This window comes from Lobosporangium transversale, assembly GCF_002105155.1.
Source record: "Lobosporangium transversale strain NRRL 3116 chromosome Unknown BCR41scaffold_60, whole genome shotgun sequence".
Taxonomy (NCBI): Eukaryota; Fungi; Mortierellomycota; class Mortierellomycetes; order Mortierellales; family Mortierellaceae; genus Lobosporangium; species Lobosporangium transversale.
In genome coordinates, this window is record NW_019029038.1 from 1 (window position 1) to 19,983 (window position 19,983).

The 19,983-nt window shown below is 41.2% G+C and overlaps 4 protein-coding genes across 4 annotated transcripts; 2 read left to right on the forward strand and 2 right to left on the reverse strand.

The window, feature by feature from the left end:
• Positions 1-2,331, forward strand: BCR41DRAFT_206462 (hypothetical protein). Its single transcript, XM_022019925.1, has 6 exons — positions 1-281; positions 403-607; positions 726-1,352; positions 1,443-1,759; positions 1,866-1,957; positions 2,091-2,331. Exons 1-6 carry the CDS (start codon positions 84-86, stop codon positions 2,119-2,121), a joined length of 1,470 nt encoding a protein of 489 aa, XP_021876308.1. The 5' UTR covers positions 1-83; the 3' UTR covers positions 2,122-2,331.
• On the forward strand, positions 2,332-3,573 carry BCR41DRAFT_206463 (hypothetical protein). The gene is made up of 2 exons (XM_022019926.1): positions 2,332-2,837; positions 2,931-3,573. Exons 1-2 carry the CDS (start codon positions 2,542-2,544, stop codon positions 3,508-3,510), a joined length of 876 nt encoding a protein of 291 aa, XP_021876309.1. The 5' UTR covers positions 2,332-2,541; the 3' UTR covers positions 3,511-3,573.
• Positions 3,574-3,634: 61 nt separating this feature from the next.
• BCR41DRAFT_426065 (hypothetical protein) lies at positions 3,635-6,738 on the reverse strand. Its single transcript, XM_022030673.1, has 5 exons — positions 6,130-6,738; positions 5,857-5,999; positions 4,189-5,752; positions 3,874-4,101; positions 3,635-3,802 (listed from the first exon to the last, which is right to left on the reverse strand). The coding sequence occupies exons 1-5, from the start codon at positions 6,682-6,684 to the stop codon at positions 3,680-3,682; spliced, it is 2,613 nt and encodes an 870-aa protein (XP_021876310.1). The 5' UTR covers positions 6,685-6,738; the 3' UTR covers positions 3,635-3,679.
• Positions 6,739-12,662: 5,924 nt separating this feature from the next.
• On the reverse strand, positions 12,663-16,124 carry BCR41DRAFT_363073 (WD40-repeat-containing domain protein). Its single transcript, XM_022025834.1, has 11 exons — positions 15,968-16,124; positions 15,111-15,588; positions 14,933-15,003; positions 14,533-14,820; positions 14,107-14,402; positions 13,874-14,015; positions 13,515-13,773; positions 13,284-13,383; positions 13,069-13,202; positions 12,920-12,982; positions 12,663-12,837 (listed from the first exon to the last, which is right to left on the reverse strand). The coding sequence occupies exons 1-11, from the start codon at positions 15,977-15,979 to the stop codon at positions 12,671-12,673; spliced, it is 2,010 nt and encodes a 669-aa protein (XP_021876311.1). The 5' UTR covers positions 15,980-16,124; the 3' UTR covers positions 12,663-12,670.
• Positions 16,125-19,983: the final 3,859 nt, after the last annotated feature.

Genomic DNA, 19,983 nt, shown 5'->3' on the forward strand with positions numbered 1-19,983 from the left:
TTTTTTTTTCTAATTTCTTTTTACCTATTAAAGTAACTAAACTTTTGTTATTGTTTCAGAAAGAACATGCTTATAGATGCTACATGGCAGCATCCCTCGTTTATGAGGGCAAAGGATGGGCATTAGCAGATGATCATATCAGTTGTGCACTCGGAAGGCAATCATTTCAGTTGGGCAAGTCAGAAGAAGTGCTTGAGCATTACAAGAAGCTTTTACGCGAAAGCAGGCAAACACCGCAGCAGCAGGCTGTTTACATGAAGGAATTCTTAAGCGTTTACAGGGTAAATTCACAAGCAAAAAAAGCAGGAACAAACAAAAAAACATACTGTTTGTTCACTTCTCATATAATTATATATATTTTTTTTTTTTTTTTTTTTTTTTTTTTTTTATTTGTGAATGCAGGATTATACCAATAAGACCGAAGCCGATCCCTTGCGTGAAACCTTCCCAGACTTCCCGCTTCCTGTAGTGCTTGGTTCGACAGCCAGAATTCTTCTCTCAACTTCTCAATCAACAACCGAGGATAGCGAAGCATGGACAGAACTAGAGAGTGGAATACAGAGTTCGTCTAGCTCTGCTGGGGGACGTACCGTATCCACTGTCGGAGGTATGTCATATCAATTTGTTTATGATATAGAAGGCAGCTGGAAATGATAGACAAGTCCAGCAAGAAATAATTCAATGATGTTAATTTATAAAAACATCACTTCCTTGCTATGCATTAGAATATATACTTGCAACTATCAATGTAAAGAATCCTTTGCAGATCCCACTTATCTTGACAGACGTTATCCTTGGATGTGAACATAGCACTTCAACCACCACATTCACGGTCCCTGTGGATGCAGCCGAGGAGGCTCATCTAGCACTGTATGATCAACAGAGTCCGAGCTTTGAAGGAAAAGTCTCGTTCAATGCCTTTGATTGTGATCGGATCGATCGTGTAATCCTCGAACCGGGCCAAACCAGGACGTTGACGTTTGAGATCCTACCTAAAAAAGAGGGTCAAATCCGAGTTATGGGTCTTCATTGCAATGTGGAAGGTCAGGTTCATGCTTACAAAGATATTGTCAAGCGAGGCAAACGATTGAATAAGACCAAGGAGCAAATGATGTCCATGGTATATGAAGAGGATAAGAGCCTGGTGATTCTAGTGGCGCCAGAGATGCCCTTATTAGATGTCCAATTCCATTCGTCTCCAGAAATGTTGTTATCGGGTGAAGTGTGTGAAATTTCACTAGAGATCAAGAATCGAGGCAAGAAGGGACTCAAGAATCTAACTGTACGGATGAGTCATCCTACATTTTTTTGTATTGGTGAACAGAGAGATACGGGCGACTTGGGACTCTACAGTAAGTTACCTTAAGCACAATATATAGCAATCAATGAGTCTCTCACGAGATACCTGTACTAACGCCCATATTTCACCATTTGTTGTTCAGATAAAGGTGATGGTAACAGAGCAGTTGAGATAGTTCAGGTTGACAACTCATTGCAGCATAGTACAGCACACAGAATCTTGGGTACAGTGCTGGCGCCTGGAGAAAGCATTAAAATCCCTAGTTGGCTACGTGGGGAGAAAATTGGCAAACATAATTTCTTATTTTTGTTCTCGTATGAATCAGAACAAGAAGGGACAGCCATGGGGACCAGGACTTTGCGGCATGCTGTTGCTGCGCAAGTCTTACCTTCCCTCAAGATTAATGCATTCACTAGACCGAGTACCAAGGGACTGAACGAGTTTATTCTTGGTATCGAGGTACTGTATTTTTTTTTTTTTTTTTTTTTTTTTTTTTTTTTTTTAAAAAAATCCTCTTTAGCAAAAAAGTAATAACAAAGTGTTCTTACTATTTCTTATATTGTAGACTGAAAACCTGCAGACGGTCCCCGTTTTTGAATTCCTTCAGATTTCATCCATGAGTGCTTCCTGGGTCATCGAAGCTGTTGGCAAATCTGAGTATGTTACGCTCTAGTATTTCTTTTTCAATTTGATAAAATGTTTACTACACATTTTAGCTCTATCTCCTCGCTGAAGCTTTTGACTAAAATACGTTTAATTAATAGTGAATCCGAGGAACATCGATCCATAGCGCCTCGTCAAACAGTATTCACGTATTATAGGGTCCGTAAGAATGATCAAGCCTCTGCCTCCACATCAAGAATTACACCAGAACGATTCATGGCTAAAGCCCTTGAGAAGCTTGTCATTGGTCAAGAACGGCTTAAGGATGTTCCACCTCCTTTGGATCTGCAACACTGTCATCTCTCCACTGTACGTGTTTGTTTGTTTGTTTTTTTTTTGGCCCTTACCTTATATCTTGTCTACTATATCTTTTTTATTCTTATTCTTAGACGAATTCACATATCAACTCAACTTCTCAAGCCCTCCAATACTTCTCTCGAGCTTCACGACTTAGCTGGCGTCAGAGCTCACTTGCTACTCAGTTCTCATCTATCCCTGTGGCTGTGGACAGACGTCACTTGTTTACTGTTTATGGAAGCAATGATATCGACTTGGCTTTATTCTGGAACATCCCCAAAATGAACCGTCGAGGGCACCACTTCATCATAGGCATCAACTTGGCTGTCCAGCAGAATCCATTCCAGCCTATTGATCCGGTGGATGATCTCACATTTGATGCGGATGGAAATATTGTCGAAGGGGCCGAAGCTGAAGCAACTGAGACTGCACGGAGAGCACTGTATGAACAAACCATGAGAGATCAGGCGGCCCTTGTCCAAGCACTCACCATGAACCCACATTTCAAGGACGACAGTCCTGTCAAGATCTTAATGAAGAGTGAAGACACTATAAAGCATGACTTTGGGCAAACAAGGTAAAATGCGATAGTAATATTAGGACATACATATTCATGATTATCGGTCTAATTTTTTTTTTTTTTTTTTTTTTTTGGCTTTACCATTACTAGACTATGCAGTACACCTGTCAGAGTAGTAATCAAGAACTGTTCCTGGAATAGACATATTGCCTATACACTGGAGATGCTCTCTAGTAAAGACCCTATGGTCCCTCAAACTCAACAAAAGTCAACAGCAGCAGCAGCAACGATAGGTGGTAGTGGAGCCATTGAAGGTAGCGGGGTTGCAGCCGGAACTGGAACTGGAGCTGCGGCCGCTGTTCAGGATACAACCAATCCTCATGTCAATGCACATCCATTCTTTTGGTCAGGACCAACATTTAGTACAGGGTATCTGGAACCTTTAGCAGAAATTGATATTGTCTTTGTCGCAAGCTTTACAAAATATGGTGTTTATGACATCAACCGTTGGCGCCTGGCTGTGCAGGTTGTCAAGGCACAAAGAAAGATAAAAAGAAAGAATGGCTTCAAATCCAGTAACAATAACAAAAAGCAAGTGGCTCTCAAATCAGTTGAAGAAGAGCAAGACGAAGAGGAGAGACAGGCCATGCTTCCCCCGGAGACTCCGCAAAGCGTGGGCAAGGGGTTTATGCAAATGCCAAATCTAGCTCATTACATCCAAATTTCTTGAAAATAAATACGTTTCTGTCAATGAAATTGACAACAATAATCCAACCAGAAATGATAACATGCATTTATCACCAATAATAATAATAATAAAAACATCTGTAAAAAGTAAACGGAGGTATGTCCAGCATCTTTTAATTATCAGCATCTTTATAATGGTAGATTGAACATGATTATCGTTTCTTCTTTGATAAAATACTCATCTCTCGGATAACAGGTACATTACTTCGCATGCCTTTGAACTTGCACTCCACCATTTCAACTTCGGATAAGTTTGCACGCAACCTAAAAACAGCCTATAAAATTTAAGTATATTAGACTTCTGTTGAAACAACAGTCAGACACTCACAAGGAATAATGACCTTACTCTTTTGGCCTCGGGCTCATTGGTGCGCACAAGATCCCTGAACTCGGCAATGGAGTACTCAAGGAGTGATTCCACCACATGCTGATCTAAAACGGCTTCTAATTTCATATCTGTTTCTGCTAAAGCAGTAACATTGTCTGCGGCAGTCATTGTTCCCGGAAGGAGGAAGATCGGGATGGAGACGGCCAATGTAGTCAATGAGAATTTTCCTAGCTTATGGACACGGGACTGCCAAACGAAGGAAAAAAAACAAGTTAGCACGCTTTATATAAACTGTTCTCTGTTCCAACCAAAAGATTATTCTTTGGAACTAACCTTGGCTTTCACTTCACGACCTTCCTGTACCTCTCTCTTGACTTGGTCCAATTCGACCTCCGGAATTATAGACATTGCCAAGGCTAAACTTCCATAATCCTCGTCATCATTCATATCGAACTCAAGTAAGGTTTCCTCTTTCTTTATTTCTACCATTGTTTCCTCGTGTCCTGGCTCTTTCATCCACGTGGCATTTGAGGTAGTCGTGCGATCAAGGGGCTCAACTTTGATCTTTTTTTGCAAGTCTGTGCTCAACATATCATAGTTTAGAAAGCCGCTGAGATGTGTATGGCTGGCATGGCTGATAGTTTCGGCTTCGTCACCAGATGAAAGATCAATTGCTGCATGATAGCTCTCCCCATTACTCGCAAGGGTTTTCTCAACTTTTACTTTTATCAGGGTAGTCTCCTCTGCAATACTATCCTCTTGCTTTAGCCCATGCAAGACGTTTTCATCTCTCTCCACTTTGATTTTGATTGGCGTGTCTTCTTCCATCCCTGGTGATGGCAAGAATGAATGAGATCGCTTCCTGTTAATAATATTGTCTTGACTTAAGCCATCATGCTCTACTGCTGGTAGCTTTTGTTTGTCATCCTCTATCCTATCCTTGTTTTGCTGTGATCCATGATCTGTAGAGTGCTTGATGCCATTGACAAGTCCAATATCTCGTGGCTCTAAAATTGGTAGCTTTATCTCCCTGAACTCGTCATTTTTCACATCGGAATTAAAACCAGTTCCTTCAGCTAAATCAAACGCAGCATTTAGATGTGGACTATCTTGCCATTTCCTCTTCTTGTCTATGTGGCCATTGGTGTCACTGTCATTGCCACTTGAAGGCGTAAATTTCTTTGAAAAGTCAGATGACTCTTGAAGAATGTTCATATCAACTACTGCTTTGTCTCTCGCATGCTTAGCTCTTTGGTGTTCACCGAAAGAATTTGAGTCCTTGCCTCGAGTGATTTTTTCTTTTTGGTCCTCCTGCTGCTGATGAAGAGAACGGGGTGACTTGAGACTGAGAGAACGACGACTAGTGAGTCCCTTTCTAGGTGGAGAGTTACTGGCAATGGGTGGCGGGTATATATCATTGTTACTCTCGGATTCTCCTGGCTCTGAAACATTTTCCTCAAGGGATATATGGGACATGGCTTCCCAACCGAATGCATCATCATCTAACAGCCTGATCTCATCTAGCTCCATGTCCTGATTAAGATCCCAATCTGGCTCCTGGTCCTTTAGTATGCACTGATACTGGTTTTCTTCATCTCGCGTATCCAGTGCTGATGGTAATGGCTGTAATGGTGATGCAGAATCGCCCGCCGGCCTGAAAGTCTTCCACGAGTTTGGTATGTTTTTTGGTGTAACTAGGGGTTGCACTGGATTTCCAGCAGGAATGGTATCTTGAGTAGTTACTAATGGCTGAGGACTCCTCCAGATGTTGGGTGTGGTGTTTGTGTTAACCCTGTTAACAGATGTCGGTGTCTCTGCTAGATGGCTAATCCTTTGATCTTCCTGCTGTGTGGTTGATGCGTCATCGCTCGGTGTAGGCAAAGGATCCAATGGTAAGCTATGGAGGTATGGGAAGTGGAAATGAAGGGGCTCTCAGTTAAACTTTTAAAATGCTAGACTTTCGGTTTTTTTTTTTTTTGTATTTATTTTTATATTACTTACCCCAAGCGCTTCTTCATCTGGTTCATAATAACGAGCCTCCTTGGATACCGATTCATACTCGCAACTTCGCCACCCAGCAGTAGAGTATTGCTCCGATTTAATTGGAGCACTCCATGCCTGACTTCCACATCACTAATTCTAATCTGTGTGATTTGTTAAAATAAAAAACATAAAAATAAAAAAGTTAGTGTCATGGAGTTTTGTAATGCTGGTCATTGCTGCTTTACCATTTTTCGGTTAATCCATGTCATGTAGATAAAAGGCTTTGCTTACTTTGGCCCCAAGTTTCATCTCCATTGCAATCCCTGGGATTGGTTCTATTAGAATGGCTTTCATCTTCCGAACACCATCCGTGACACTCAACAAGATCATGCCCCGAGGCAAAGCTTTCTCGATCAAAAACCCTCCTGGCTGATCGCCTGCAGTACCCAAAGCTTCGCACGCCTCCAACATCTTTAATGAACTGATACCGATATCTTGAATCTCAAGGATCTGAAGAATGACGCCACCACTGGTCTGGTGTAAGCGCTCCCTTGTTGAGCCATTTGATAAAGAAGGAGGATTGCTGTTATCATCGCTTTTGAAAAGCCATTGCTTATGAGGGGTAGCAACAGAGCTTGGAAAAATAGGTTTAGGCTCAAGAGTGCGAAAATCTGCAAGGAGATACATCTCAAAGATGAATTGAGCAGGGTCCTGGTTGGCAGTGGTGGATCGAGGCATGGCATCTTGTTTGTGTTTGTAGGCGATGCATTGTCTTATCCATTCGATTGAGGCATTTACAGCCATGCGCTGAATGGCGTTGCGGATAAGGAGGTCATCGTAGACCATGCCAGGAATAAAGAAAGGTGTGAAATGGTTTTAGAGTGAAGGATGTGTGGAGACTTCTCCAAAACAATGACAGGAACAAAAAAAACACCAGTCAAACATTAAAGCGTTGACATCTGGCAATGTCCATTTTTAGGAATTTTTTGAGGGGAAGCTCAATTGACAGATCAGTCACAATTTTGGTGGCAAAAACGGCAATCTGCATTATTACCTTCTCCAAGCAATACTTCTCAAACCACTCCGGAAAAGGGGCATAACATATTCATATCACCGCCCTGTCACTGTAAGTTGTATTGTTCACATCAACTTAGTAAATACCTCAAATAAGAAACCACATTGAAATGGCTAACAGGAAAGCTTGCGCGACGCTAGATAGACGCTCTAGATCATTGGTGGATCAGTGAGCGGGTTATGCTGAATAAAACATTTGCCATGGAATGACCTCATAAAGGATCTTCACTTTCCTATTCAGTTCCCCCTGGTCTTGGCTTGTGCCTGGGTTTCAGGTAAAGCCGCCTGATCAGATAATTTCTTCGGTGCTCTCTGTTCTTTAGTGGCAGTTTCCCGAGGATTTTCTTATTCATAAACAATTGAAGGGGAATGGATAAGTCAGGAGTACATGTTGGCTGCGCCATTGCGCCAATCCCGGTGGCTTTTAACCACTTTCCTGTCGAGAGACCTATCATCATAATGTTTTTCAGGACTCACATAACATCAGGAAAGATATGATGCTCTTGATTCATATCTGGTATTAGTTCAGTAAGCGCCTTATCAACTCTTGATGACGAGATAGGACTTTTGTCGCACTTGAGAAATGAGGGGCCATAAGAACTAAATCGGCGCTTTTGAGATCAGACTTCAAAGAAACTTTGGTTATCTACTGCTTATCATATGGACGCGATACTGGGTTGATAGGGAAAGAAGGAATAGAAAAGATGCTCTACGCCCACACGCGATTTTTCGATACTTGGGTAAAACAGTAGAAGATAGCAAGGCAAATGTGCGGCAATGTCATGCATAAGGCTCTGCATGCGCCATATCACACAGTTGCATGGGCCATAAACTTAATTCGTTCTGCTCAAACAAAACGCGACGCGTTGCACTAGAACTTTAAATCACAATAGGTATGTCTCGTGCATCATATTTTGTATCTCATCCTCCTTCCTATGTATCATTCTTATCAAAGTCATTTGGTAGATCCTTCAAATTCAATCAATATATGAGAGCCGTCTACGGGTTCCATGCCTTGATCATAGTATAGAATAGATATCAGTTTTCAACAGTAAATTGACTAGAAGTGAAGACCATAGAACATTATTGTATTTGCTTCATTTCTCGCTGTTAGTGGCTAGTGTCGTAGAATTCGGAAGCTCTGCCTTTGTACTATTTTCCCGGGGTAAGGCGTACGCGAAGAATAAATATAAAAGTAATAGTTGCCCATAAGGATCTTAGCGACTCTTAACATGGCTGTTTCAAGAATAGAGTTATTTCTATAAAGCCGCAATCGTAGTATCCTAGAGGCATGCGCTTCGTAACAACTGGGCCAGATCTAAGACAAAGCGAAGGATTGGTTTTTCTGAAATGCGCGCTCCAATGAGTTGTTTGAAAAAAAGAAACGTTTTATTTCTCATGAGGCAAGCTGAAGATACCGTACTCAATAACGACGTAAATGAAGTTTGGTCTTTATTTGTGCCAAGTATGGCCCACGCCTACATATATGGTCCCTAAGAAATTAAAAAAGAAGGGTTGCTGGTAGAAAACGTTGGGACATTATTACCTAGTAGTATATATCACTCCAGACTGAAAAGACAGTGTAAAAGGAAAATACTCAGTAACTACATTTATAGGCAAAAGGAGACCGGTTGGTGGTATAGCCTTATGGGTGACTATAGAAACCAACAGCACTAAAGTCTCCATGATATCGATTGGGCTGCTCTTCAAGGCCAAGGCCATGAATGAATGCATGCAGCTGTTTTGATTAGTAATGATCGTTATCACTAAATTTCATCTCAGCCTGGGGTCTGCATTCAGAACGATCACGAATACACATCTATCAAGATGCCAGACATAGAGAATATAGTTATCACATTTGGATCTATTTTGGGTGTTTGCTACGCTACTGTTTCCGAGCTACGTATATCCTGGTCTTGGTACGTGTAAATGGCTTGGTCGCTTTTGAGGGGGGGTTTTTTTAAGAGCCTTGGTAGTTTTCGGTTTGCTGGACTCTTTGATTGGCTTTGGCTTTGGCTTCGTAAGACTTTGGTTGGGGCAGCCGCTGTTGGTTTAGTTTGGTTGCAGCTGCTGTCGTTTATTTTGAATGTGTTTTTTTGGATGTGTTCATCGGACGCTTTTGAATGTGTTCTTTGAATGTTTTTGGATATGTTCTTTGGATGTTTTTTTTTTTTTTTTTTTTTTTTTTTTAATTTGCTTTTCTTCCTTTCTTTTATTTTACTTCGTTCTACCTTTTTTTTACTCTTTTTTAAAATTGTTTTTCTTATTTTTTTTTGTTTTATTGCGGGGTTGAGGATACTAGATAAAGTTTTTTTTCGTTCTTTTTCTTCTTGTTGGTTCTTTGTGATGAGTTTTTTTTTTATCTTTATGGCTTTGTTTTGTTTTTTCTGGTTTTTGATGTTTCTGCTTGTTATTCTGGCGTCCTCTGGTATGCTCGTAATTGATTGTTGCTGGAGCCTACTATGGTTATTAAAAAAGAAAAAAAAAGATCACAACTGTGGGTTAGCAATATTGTTTCTTCAAAAAGTGGGCCCCTTTTTTTCCATTGGCTCTAACAAAACGGCTGCCGCGCCACACTAAAGCCACTTATAGTCTTACCATTTCCAGGCAGCCGGGACTCACAGTGGACTGTTGATACCTTAAGCTGCCTGTGCTCCCGATGGGGTGTCTGTTCCGGAGCTATTTCAGACATGGCCCCACGTGGGAACATCCAGACTGCGGCCCTCCACTGTCAGATCTGTTCCCTTTGCAAGCCACTCTCGAGGATCGGTCTCGGCCCAATGGTTCTCTCTCTCCTGGGGCTAGGATCTGTGCTGGTTCTCATCAGATTATTCTAGGGACCTCCATTAAGCGAGACTCCTTGTTGGCCACCGTTGGGGGCCCTCAATTGGACGAGACCCACTGTTGGGCCGGGCCCTCCCACTGGAGTGGATAGACCTCTAAAAAAAAGAAGGATAAAGTGAAAAGAAACAAAGGAGAATATATACATATTTAAAAAAGCGTACAGCTATAATATTTGTTAAGCACTAAGTACAGCACAACAGGGCGCAACTTGGAATATATAAACAACTCCGCGCTTCTCATTACATATACGGCAGAGCACATCTCGATATATACGCAACTGAACACACCCTAGTATATACACAACTATACACTATTTGCTATGTTGCGTGATGCCGAGTTGCGTATATACCGAGAAATAGCAAGTTGTGTGTATAGGCAACAAAGGAAAAAAAAGAAAAGCGTAAAGGAAACGACAGAGAGCACTTACAATCCGCTTCTCATCCCACTACTGGAAGCACTGTCCATGGCTGTGGCAGTCTTCGGGATAAGCGGTGTCGAGCATTTTTGTTCTTTATCATAGTTAGCGGGAGAAGGGAAAGTTTGAAGAAAGAACAAGGCGGGTGAATAGGTCTGGATGAAAAAAAAAAGCTGTAGAAACGCCAAGACGAGTAAACAAGTTGATGAGCGTGGTGGATTAACTAAGCGTATAGGGGATTTTGGATAACAGGATAGAAAGCAGCAAATAATAATACATTGTATACTTGCTTGACGGTGTCGATGGGGATCGCTCCTGTGTCGTGTCTGGGCTGACCTGCCAAGGGAGGTATTGCAAGAGAAGGCAGTGGAGGGCAGTGCAGGGTGGCGAAGGCCAGTGGGGGTGAGGAGAAAAAGAAAAGGAAAGAAAAGAAGAGAAAGGAAAAAAAGTCTTTTATTCAGCGAGTCTCTATTCAGTTTCATATCTTATATTTTCATATGTTCACATATTCCTCACTCTCTATTTTGCTATTTCTCTATCTCATTTCGCTTGTCTTTTAAAGTCGCGTGAATTCCAAAAGGTCAATGAAATGTCTGCATCCCATTGACCAGTTTTTCTATTGCCCTGGACAATAGGAATAAACTATATCCAACTTTGCTTTACTCGTCTAATGAGTCTCGATAATATAATGAACATCTAGTTATCAGTATACGACTTGAATGAAGTTCAATTTACATCTTGGCTTTTAGTCAACGATTTTGAGGTGTGGTATGTAACTATTAAAAAAGTAAAGCTTTTTCTCTTTCTGTTGGCAAACACATCTAAAACATGAAGAAAGCTTATTTCGTTCGCATAAATGCACTCATAATTCCACGTGGCGACGATAACAGTACAAAGAAGAAACAGAATACTAGAAATATATATATAATAAAGTTCACCTTACAGAACATTGAGTTTATGCAGAAAGACTATAAGAGGCAAGGAGTAGGCATAAAAGAACCAAAGATGGTTGTGTTGTACTATCCTAAGCTATTTTATAAACGGGGTATTCAAAGCACATAAATGGCAAAGATAAGAGTTCTTTTCCCGAAAGGGACAATGGTAGCAACGGCTACAGCGGCAGTAGCGATGACGTAGTCCGACATGACTTTCAACACAGTAGCAAAGAAAGATTATTAATAGGAAAGCGATAGGCAAAAAGCATGAATGCTTGTTGCTCTGTCGTGTATACATGCTCTGGAATCTGTGCAGACATGATCCTTGTACCACGGCGAATGTTTTTTTTTAAGATTCTCTACTCCATTTGACCGTAGCTGTTGTTCTGTTATCTCTCAGCTTAATCTTTTATTTTAGCAACCAGTTGGCCACATAGAAACCCAAGTTACTAACAATGCACATATCCATTCCTCTTTCATTCTTCTTTCTACCCCCTCCCATGGGTATTTGTAGTCCTTTTGTTGACACTAAAAGCATTGTTATTGGACAGACCAAAAAGGCAATGTTCATGAGTCTCTGTGTAGCGGCAATGAAAAAACTGGCCAATGGGATGCAGATATTTCATCGACCTTTTGGAATTCACGCGACTTTGACTTTTTTGAAAGGCAAGCGAGATGAGAAAGAGAGATAGCAAAATGGAGAGAGAGGAATATGAGAACAAATGAAAATATAAAGATGTGGAAATATGAACATATGAAAAACTATATAGGCCCGCTGCATAAAAAACTTTTTTTCCTCCTTCTCTTCTTTTCTTTTCTTTTCTTTTTCTCCTTACCCTCAATCGGCCTCAACTGCCCTCAACTGCCCTCAACTGCCCTCACTGCCTTCCACTGCCCCTATAAACAATGTTGCCTGGGTATCAGCTGCACACATGAACTGCACGATTAACATCCATTGAACAGATATGGGAGTAGCACGATAAGGAAAATTCGCTTTGCTTCTTCTTCCTCCCATCCACATATACACATGCACGCGCAGCTGAAGATCTATGCACGTTATGCAGCTCCATAGATAATTGACTATTTCTTCTTCTAGCCAAAGAATCCCAAGTGGAACACGTGTATCATTTAACGCTTGTTTGCAGGATCATATTGCTCTCAGCTGTGCTGTTTGTAGAAAATATTGTAATAATTTAATGGTGTAGAAGATCTTGAATTAAAAAGACATTCTATCTTTTTATTCGGATGCGACTCGTGGACCCATCCGAAGATTAAATGTTATTAGAATTGAGATTGGCAAGGGATATCTCCCAACGTGGGCCCTGAATAATCCTAGCTTTAACATGCTAAATCTACAAAATAAAAAATAAAAATATAAATGCCAGAAATATTTATTTAATTTGCTATTACAACCTCATCGCGAAGGTAAGCACACTGATGTGTTTGCTCGCAGATATAACCTTGATGAGGAGATGCACGGTATTCAATAATGTGTAAAAAAGTGCATATCAGTGTATCATCTGCTTGCTTTTTTTTTTTTTTTTTTTTTTTTGAGGGTGATCATTTACTCCGTCTCATCACCATCATCCTGGACAGATACTGCCGAGAGGTCTGTGGCCACTGATACCAAAGCAGCAGCCTCTGCCATGGCACGTTCTGTCTCTGCAGACTCCTTCCGTGCCTTGGCAAGGTCCTCCGGATTTTTATAAGTATAAACTTTTACTATCCCATCTGTGAGAAAAAAAAAAGCGCATCAGTATTCCAGGTTACTTTATAAAAGTGTTTAATAACATTGACATTAAAGAGAACTTACCGTCGCCACTTGTGAGGAGTAGTGGTCGCGTTGGATGGAAGATAATATCGCGTACTTCGACATCTAAATTAACAAGTTGTTGGTAAGAATATGTACACGGCTATTCGGATCAACAACAGGTTGAAATCATAACCGAGAATCCATTATACCATCATGGTCTTTGAGAGTTCCTGTCACTTGTCCTGTTTTCAGGTTAAAGATGAAGACCTCTCCCGTGCATGTTGGTGCCATCAAATATCTTCCATTAGACGCAATCTTGATAAGCCAGGCATTCGAAAAATACCTATGAGATCATGTGTTATTAGATTATAGGTCATGATTCTATTTGTTAGTGGAGCTGACCATTTCAGTGTCGGGCACTTACTCCTCATCTTGGTATCGTTTGACCTCAGTGAGGTACCACTTTCCACCTTTTGTATCTGGATACACAAGTTTATGCAAAGTACAAGAATTATAATCCTTGGCTTAAAAAAACAAAAACACAAACAAAAAAAAAAAAAAAAAAAAAAAGACTCGCGTTAGGCATAATTATCTTCCGACTTTTGTTTCAGGTGCAAGTGAGCACATCATTGCCATTTCAAATACAAGGCATTACCAATCATGCGTTCTTCCGAGTCAAGTAGCTCGACACCCCTTGAAATAAAGTACGCGAACTGCTGTTGTTTTGGTGCAGGCGGTGCAGGTTCTTCAGCTTTCATCTTGCCCTTCCTGGTATGAATTTCTATTGGCGCTTCCTCCTCCTTTATTACCGGAGCAGGCTCAGGGATGGGCGGAGGCATAGGGAAATCAACTGCCGTGATGAACTTTCCACAATCGCAGTATGATGAATACATATTCTCGAAGGTTTGCAGTAGCTGTTAATTTTAGAGAACACAAGGTCAATTTGATTAAACAGGATGACTTAATTCATATGACAATAGCGGCTCCAAGAGAGAAATTTCTTGAAATCCTTACAACAGCGTTCTCAAAGTCATAAAGACGAAGGTTTTCGTCTGCTGCAGCAAGAAAATATTTGTTGCCAGTGTTCGGCACAAAGGAGACAGTGAAGGCCATGCAGGTGATTCCATCTCTCATCTGCACCGATGACTGTAGTGTCCTATTCAATTTTTAGTCAAAATGTCATAGATATTTAATATTCATTGTCTGAGTTTTGAAACAGACGCCATCTGTCTGTGCTTCTCACTTACTTCCAGTCGGAGTCCATGTGCCATTTAGTAAGATATCCATCCTGACTACCACTGAGGAAGTAGTTCTCCCCCTTGAATTGGACTCTCTTCACACACAGCATCTCTTCTGTATGTCCCTCAAGTTTAGTTACAACCTCACCCGTCAAGATATCAAAAAGCTTCAGAGGACAGGGCAAGATGTTGTTATCGTCATCTGTCTCTGACCAATTATTTCGGTCTTTGCGCTTGCCACCAGCCAAGATTTTAGTCTGGTCTGGTACGAATGTTCCAACATAAAACTCATCAATATGCTCTTCCTATATGGTTGCATATGAGAGGAATGTATATATATAATAAATAAAACAAAATAAAAAATGCAAGAGCTTATTGTACATGACATCGTTACTTAGACTGCAGCTAGGCGAAAATATTAGATCACTCAATTACCTTAAAATCACGTAGAGTCTTCAAAAGCGAAAAATCCTCCAAATCCCACAGCCGAACTGACCCCAAATTACAGAACGTTGCCAACATGGTGCCGTCAGGCGAGAGCACCATACCAGTGATAGGAGCTTGGTCATGGATATTGCAGTCAACCAATTGCAGAGGATGATCCTCGTTAATCTTGTTAAGCATTCCGGACTTACTCTCAGCATGATGTTTTGCATAGTTATCAGGGTATTGACGTGCCAAGCTGTAGACGTAATCTGGATCAAAGTCATGAGGATTATCAGGCTGCAAAAAAAAAAAAAAAAAAAAAAAATTGAGATATTCTTTGTTTAGAGAACTGTTTTTGATAGATGTATATGCATGAGATCCAGATAACAAGCCTGAATATCAGACTAACCTTAACATATTGCATCTTGGATTTGGGGATGCGTTTGAACTTGGTAAAAGCGCTCTCGGTAGAAGGAGCTTCTTTTTTTTTTTTTTTTTTTTTTTTTTTTTCACAATAGAGGGTGAGTCATATATCCCTGTCGATTAAGAATCATTCATATACTATTAAACGAATATGATGGCCTTACCAGAGCTTTCATCATCGTCACTAAAAGCTGACTTTATCTTCCTGGTTGTCTTCCTTGGTGCCTTGACGGTAGAAGCCTCATCCTTGGCGGCCTTGGGTGTCCTTCCCACTTTGGCCTTGGGTGAAGGCTTTTTCTTGGTCTTGACCTCTTTTTCTAGAAGCTCATCTGTATCCATTTCTGTATCTTCATCGAAAGGCACCTTGGCTTTGCGTTTGCGAATAGGACGACCATCCTCAGTGTATTCTGTATCAGAAGGTGTAGGGCCATCGACACTCTCAATGTCAATAGTTTCTTCAACAGCTGCCGCTGCAGCAGTCGTGGTTTGAGATTTTGTTTTGATATCTCCGTTCAGGAGACTTTCATTATTCTCTTTGCCACGAGGAGGGATGCACACATGAGAGACAACGACGCGTTTTTGAGGGGATGTCACCGAGTGGGTGGTGGTGTTAGTGTCCGTAGGCGTCAGAGGTTCAGTTGCCTAGGAGAATAATCATCAAGGAAGGAAATTATAGCCCTAATAATGATTTAGTATGCTGTACTGTGAGGGAAAGACGCGTCTTTTTTTTTTACTTTTACTATAGAAGTCTAGTGCGACTATGTTTCTCCATCTCATTATCCCTCACATTCTATATTTTTTGTATGAGCAAATGGCAAGGAGGATGAAGGTCAAGACAATACAGAGATTTAACAACATAGGAGCATTGCTGGGGGTTGAGAGAGTGGATTGAGAGTATCATGGTCTTGCTCATATACATCTGGAAGCCATATGGTTTTTTTTTTTGTTTTTGGTATGAAGTTTGTCAATCAGTCATGTCGCGCTGGTGCTCGTTTCTTTTCTTTCTTTCTATGAATCCTACCGGGAGTGTCATGATGAGGGGTTCAACTGGTTTATGAGAATGCTTTAGAGCTTAGGAGTTGTTTTGTGTAGTCAGACACGTAGGATGCAAAGCCCGATGAGGATGAGGATGATCTGAATGAGCAAAATGAACTTGAACACTTTTTCTTCGAATGAGTCTCAAAGGAGTAGGAGTTTTGTTAAAAAAAAACAAACGCGTTTCTTGCAGTCGATGTGAGTACAGCACAATCTCAGCTCAATTACGTCACCGAAAGGACCAATTTTGCACACGTTGTATAAATTTTTAGTCCAACGCCTGCTGCTTTGGCCATTTGACGCTGTGTTAAGACTCGGCCCTCTGTCTGCCCCTGTACCTGTACCTGTACCTGTACCCATGCCTGCTCTTGTGCCTATGCTTATCGCTGATATTGCTCTTTGATGTATCCAAGGAGACTATTCCCTCGCTGGTGACGATGCGGTCGTCCTTGTCTCTTTAGGTGGCCATGAATAATATTGCATAAGCTATGCGCCACCATCACATTGCGATGAAAATACGTTTGGTACAATACAAGCAACTTGCTCAACAAAGTCTTGACAGGATGGATGGATATTTTTTAGGTGTATAAATCCCTTGATCACCACCCATATAACCAAATATGCACACCTACAAAGAAAGATCTAGTCAGAGAATACAATCCTACCTGTTAAAAAGAATGAGGATAGGTTAGCAAAGAACTGTGGCTACAAAAATAAAATACATAAAAAGATAAATATAATCATGAAGACTTACACAAAATCCTAGCATCTGCTTGTGTTGTTGGCTTAATACAATCATTATTATAGCCGCCACTGTAGTTGGGGCTGCAGAATAATATCGTTTGTTACGTCTGCCGCTCCTTCTTGCTGCCTTCTCATGATGTATGTAAATTGCTGCTAAAAAAAATTGTGGGTTTGTTGAGGGTATTGGGAGCCATTTCAACATATCGCACTCATGGTGACATGTTGGAGCAGGTGGTGAAAGTTTTATTCCTTTATGTGATTCGAGTGTTATGGATGTAGACGGTGAAGGAATAAGTTGAGAGGGTTTGAACGGCGATAAGAAGGTATTAGGGTGTGAAAGAAGGGTTTATATGCCATTAAGTCCTTGGCATTTCATGTCAATATACTAGTAGAGTCTATACGTCTAGAATGCACTTGTGATCACAGATAGCCCTATCTTCTATGCATCCAAGGCTATGATGCGATATATTTTATTTTCTTATTTTATTTCTTTTTTTTCTGGTATACTTCCCTTGTGTTGAATGAAAAGATGAATGTGTGTGGACTAAGCCTTCTCTTTGAAGGAACCTCAATTCCCTTTTTAGTTGCTCAAACAACTGATTGACAGGACATTAGGCTTGGTAGAACATCCATCAGAAACCACTTCAGTGAAATTAAGAGTAAAATAAAAATAAAATATCCCTCAAAAAAGAGATTTATTGGAGATTTGCTTTCAACACGAAACAAAAAATGATGCCACAAATATATACGACCCTACTGTAATATTTTATAACTAATGGATCTCAAGGAGATTAAGGTAATTTTTATTATTGTTACCAGACGAGAGGTTTTTACTAAGGTCTCACCATATAATGTCCTGACTCTATAGTAAAAATGGACCTACCCCTGAGGTGCTCTCCTAAGCTTCGGTATACACGTAGCAGCAGGACTCTGCGTGTGGTGAAAACCCTACGAAAGAGACGCCCATTTCAAATTTCACCTCCATGCTTTTTATAATACGAACGCATGTCGTCACACCATAAGCGCTAGAAACGTGAGAACCAGTAAGCCTATATTCCTTTGGTGAGAGATTACAACTACAGTCGCATACACGGCGACAACCGAGCAACCATCTTTAATATTTAGAGAGAGTGGGACCGTCCACTATAGACCGCGGGGGAAAAGCAAACATATGTATTTGAGCCAGTTTGTAGCCGCAAGGCAGCTGATGCTACATGCTGTCATCGTTGCATCGTCGTATCATCGCCATCATCCCCACCAAAGCGCGTATCGAAAAGAAAATGCGCCAACAAGAAAGTCGTCAGAGCCAAGAAGAAAGTATATACAAATAGGCCCAAGCAGAAGAAGCATCCAAGGAAGCCACGAAAGTCAATCAGCAGCTCATAGCCACACATCCTATCGAGAGAAAACACTGATAGTGCGTCTTCGTATGTCGCCTTAAATGCAACTCAATGGGCTCGAATCCATCATGGCAGCAGCGGAGTTACGAAGGGTTGCCTCAGTAGCGCCTGCAAAGCACCCGAGGCAGCAATGGTAGGAAAGGCTGACGGGCCTAGGAGAAAGAAGTCAAATCTCATGGTCAATCCACAACTGGCTGGTTTGAGGACGATAATGCATATTGTGGTCTTGTCCGCCTATGCTGAGCCATGTGGTATTGCATATTGCCTCGAAAACCTTTTTCAATTCATGCATTGTTTGGAGGTTGGATTAACAAAACTCATATAAAAATAAGTAAATATTCAACTCTGTCGAATCAGCGACCATTCTGCCTTCTTGACGCTAACTTTTTAAAAAGCCTTGGTTTTTTTATTTTTTTTATTTTTTTTTTTTTCCTTGAGACTTACCGCTCTATTTGCTAAATATACCACCTCAGTACCAATATACTTTTACCTGCTATCAAATTTTTTCTTTTGGGGATCGTAGGGCTGTCGTCACTTCTGAAGGAGAACGAATACGAGCCAGCTTCCATCGGTCGCTCCTCGTTTGCGCATACCTACCCCAAATAAGCAAAGAGTTGACACCATTCGTTTTGCCTATGCCTTCCGTCCACTCGATACGGTCCACAAGTCCCTAGAACAGAGAAACCCAGAGATCGCTTCTAAGGAAAGATCTATCCTTTACCTCGATGGAGAACCCTGCTCCGAGAAGGAGATGGCGAATGCCAAAAGACAAGTGTTGCGTCAGAATGCTTTGGCTGAAGCGACCAGGCTCTTCGGGCAGTTCGGAGAGAGAGTCAAAGGAAAGCAGGCGATCCGAAATGCTCTCTTCAAGAGCATCAATAAGGACTTATGGCAGCCTTCCATTGGGGGAAAGCTGACAAGGACACCTTTATCGCTTACATGGCCTCGGAAGGTTGGTCCGTCATCATATCTCCAGCTGAGGCGGATTTGAGGATCACAAGACTGTCAAGAAGGTGCTGTCGCTATCACAACAGGCAGCAATCTGTTTGCATACAGGAGCGCTAAAGCCATCTGGGGAATAATTTCGAGACCCAACATCCTCGAATACAAGTTGGACAACATCATTAAGCACCTCGAAGTCTCCAGAGAAGAATTTACAGCCTTGTACGCTGTGACAAAAAATAACTACCGTAATGAATCGCCATTGATATACAAGGCAAATTTAGGTATTATAAAAACACTTGACGGAAATGCCACAAGTAAGTACAATATTAACCTGTCTTAACCTGTCTATTCCCTCATTTAAAGTCATCTTCCTGTCAATGGGCAAACAATCGAACTTTTTTTTTTTAAAAAAAAAAAAAAAAAAAAAAAAAAAAGTGCGTATATACTTATTTAGCTCTATCAACAGCACGATAAGGTCAAGGGTCCAAATAAAAATATAAAGTCTTTGTGCATTTATACGGCCGCACGGAAAGTGTTTGTTAACATATTGCAAACCCTGCTATCACCCTCGCAGTAGGCCAATCTGGATCGCCCTAAGAGTCTCCGGAGGAGCAACACGGCCGGGAAGTGAAAACTCTGGTAACAAGATTCCAAAAGCATCAGGTCATGTATGAAAATAACAAGGTAGAGCTTCAGCAGCAAAGAGCCAGGGTCAGCACTAGAGCAAGCTCATCCGGTCCTGTGGCTGATCAACCTAGGTTCCGAGGCCATTTCAAGCAAGCTTTCAATCATTTCTGAGCTGTCGAGCCTCGAGCACAGTGGCCGCAGAATTCGTTCAAGGCGCACGAGTTCACGCACCATCATGTACCAGTCACCAGCGCGGATGAAGATGTGTATTAAAAAGTTTGCAGCA

What these genes read in the sequence shown, in the direction of transcription:
- BCR41DRAFT_206462 (XM_022019925.1), top strand. Translation starts at nt 84, where the DNA reads ATGGCAGCATCCCTCGTTTATGAGGGCAAAGGATGGGCATTAGCAGAT. An exon ending in AGTTTATTCTTGGTATCGAG is followed by an intron (nt 1,760 to 1,865) that starts GTACTGTATTTT and finishes CTTATATTGTAG; the next exon opens with ACTGAAAACCTGCAGACGGT. An exon ending in GAAGCTGTTGGCAAATCTGA is followed by an intron (nt 1,958 to 2,090) that starts GTATGTTACGCT and finishes ATCGATCCATAG; the next exon opens with CGCCTCGTCAAACAGTATTC.
- BCR41DRAFT_206463 (XM_022019926.1), top strand. Translation starts at nt 2,542, where the DNA reads ATGAACCGTCGAGGGCACCACTTCATCATAGGCATCAACTTGGCTGTC. An exon ending in CATGACTTTGGGCAAACAAG is followed by an intron (nt 2,838 to 2,930) that starts GTAAAATGCGAT and finishes TACCATTACTAG; the next exon opens with ACTATGCAGTACACCTGTCA.
- BCR41DRAFT_426065 (XM_022030673.1), bottom strand. Translation starts at nt 6,684, where the DNA reads ATGGTCTACGATGACCTCCTTATCCGCAACGCCATTCAGCGCATGGCT. An exon ending in CAGATGAAGAAGCGCTTGGG is followed by an intron (nt 5,753 to 5,856) that starts GTAAGTAATATA and finishes ATACCTCCATAG; the next exon opens with CTTACCATTGGATCCTTTGC. An exon ending in ATGAGCCCGAGGCCAAAAGA is followed by an intron (nt 3,803 to 3,873) that starts GTAAGGTCATTA and finishes TAAATTTTATAG; the next exon opens with GCTGTTTTTAGGTTGCGTGC.
- BCR41DRAFT_363073 (XM_022025834.1), bottom strand. An exon ending in CCAAGATGCAATATGTTAAG is followed by an intron (nt 14,821 to 14,932) that starts GTTAGTCTGATA and finishes TTTTTTTTGCAG; the next exon opens with CCTGATAATCCTCATGACTT. An exon ending in CACATGGACTCCGACTGGAA is followed by an intron (nt 14,016 to 14,106) that starts GTAAGTGAGAAG and finishes AAAATTGAATAG; the next exon opens with GACACTACAGTCATCGGTGC.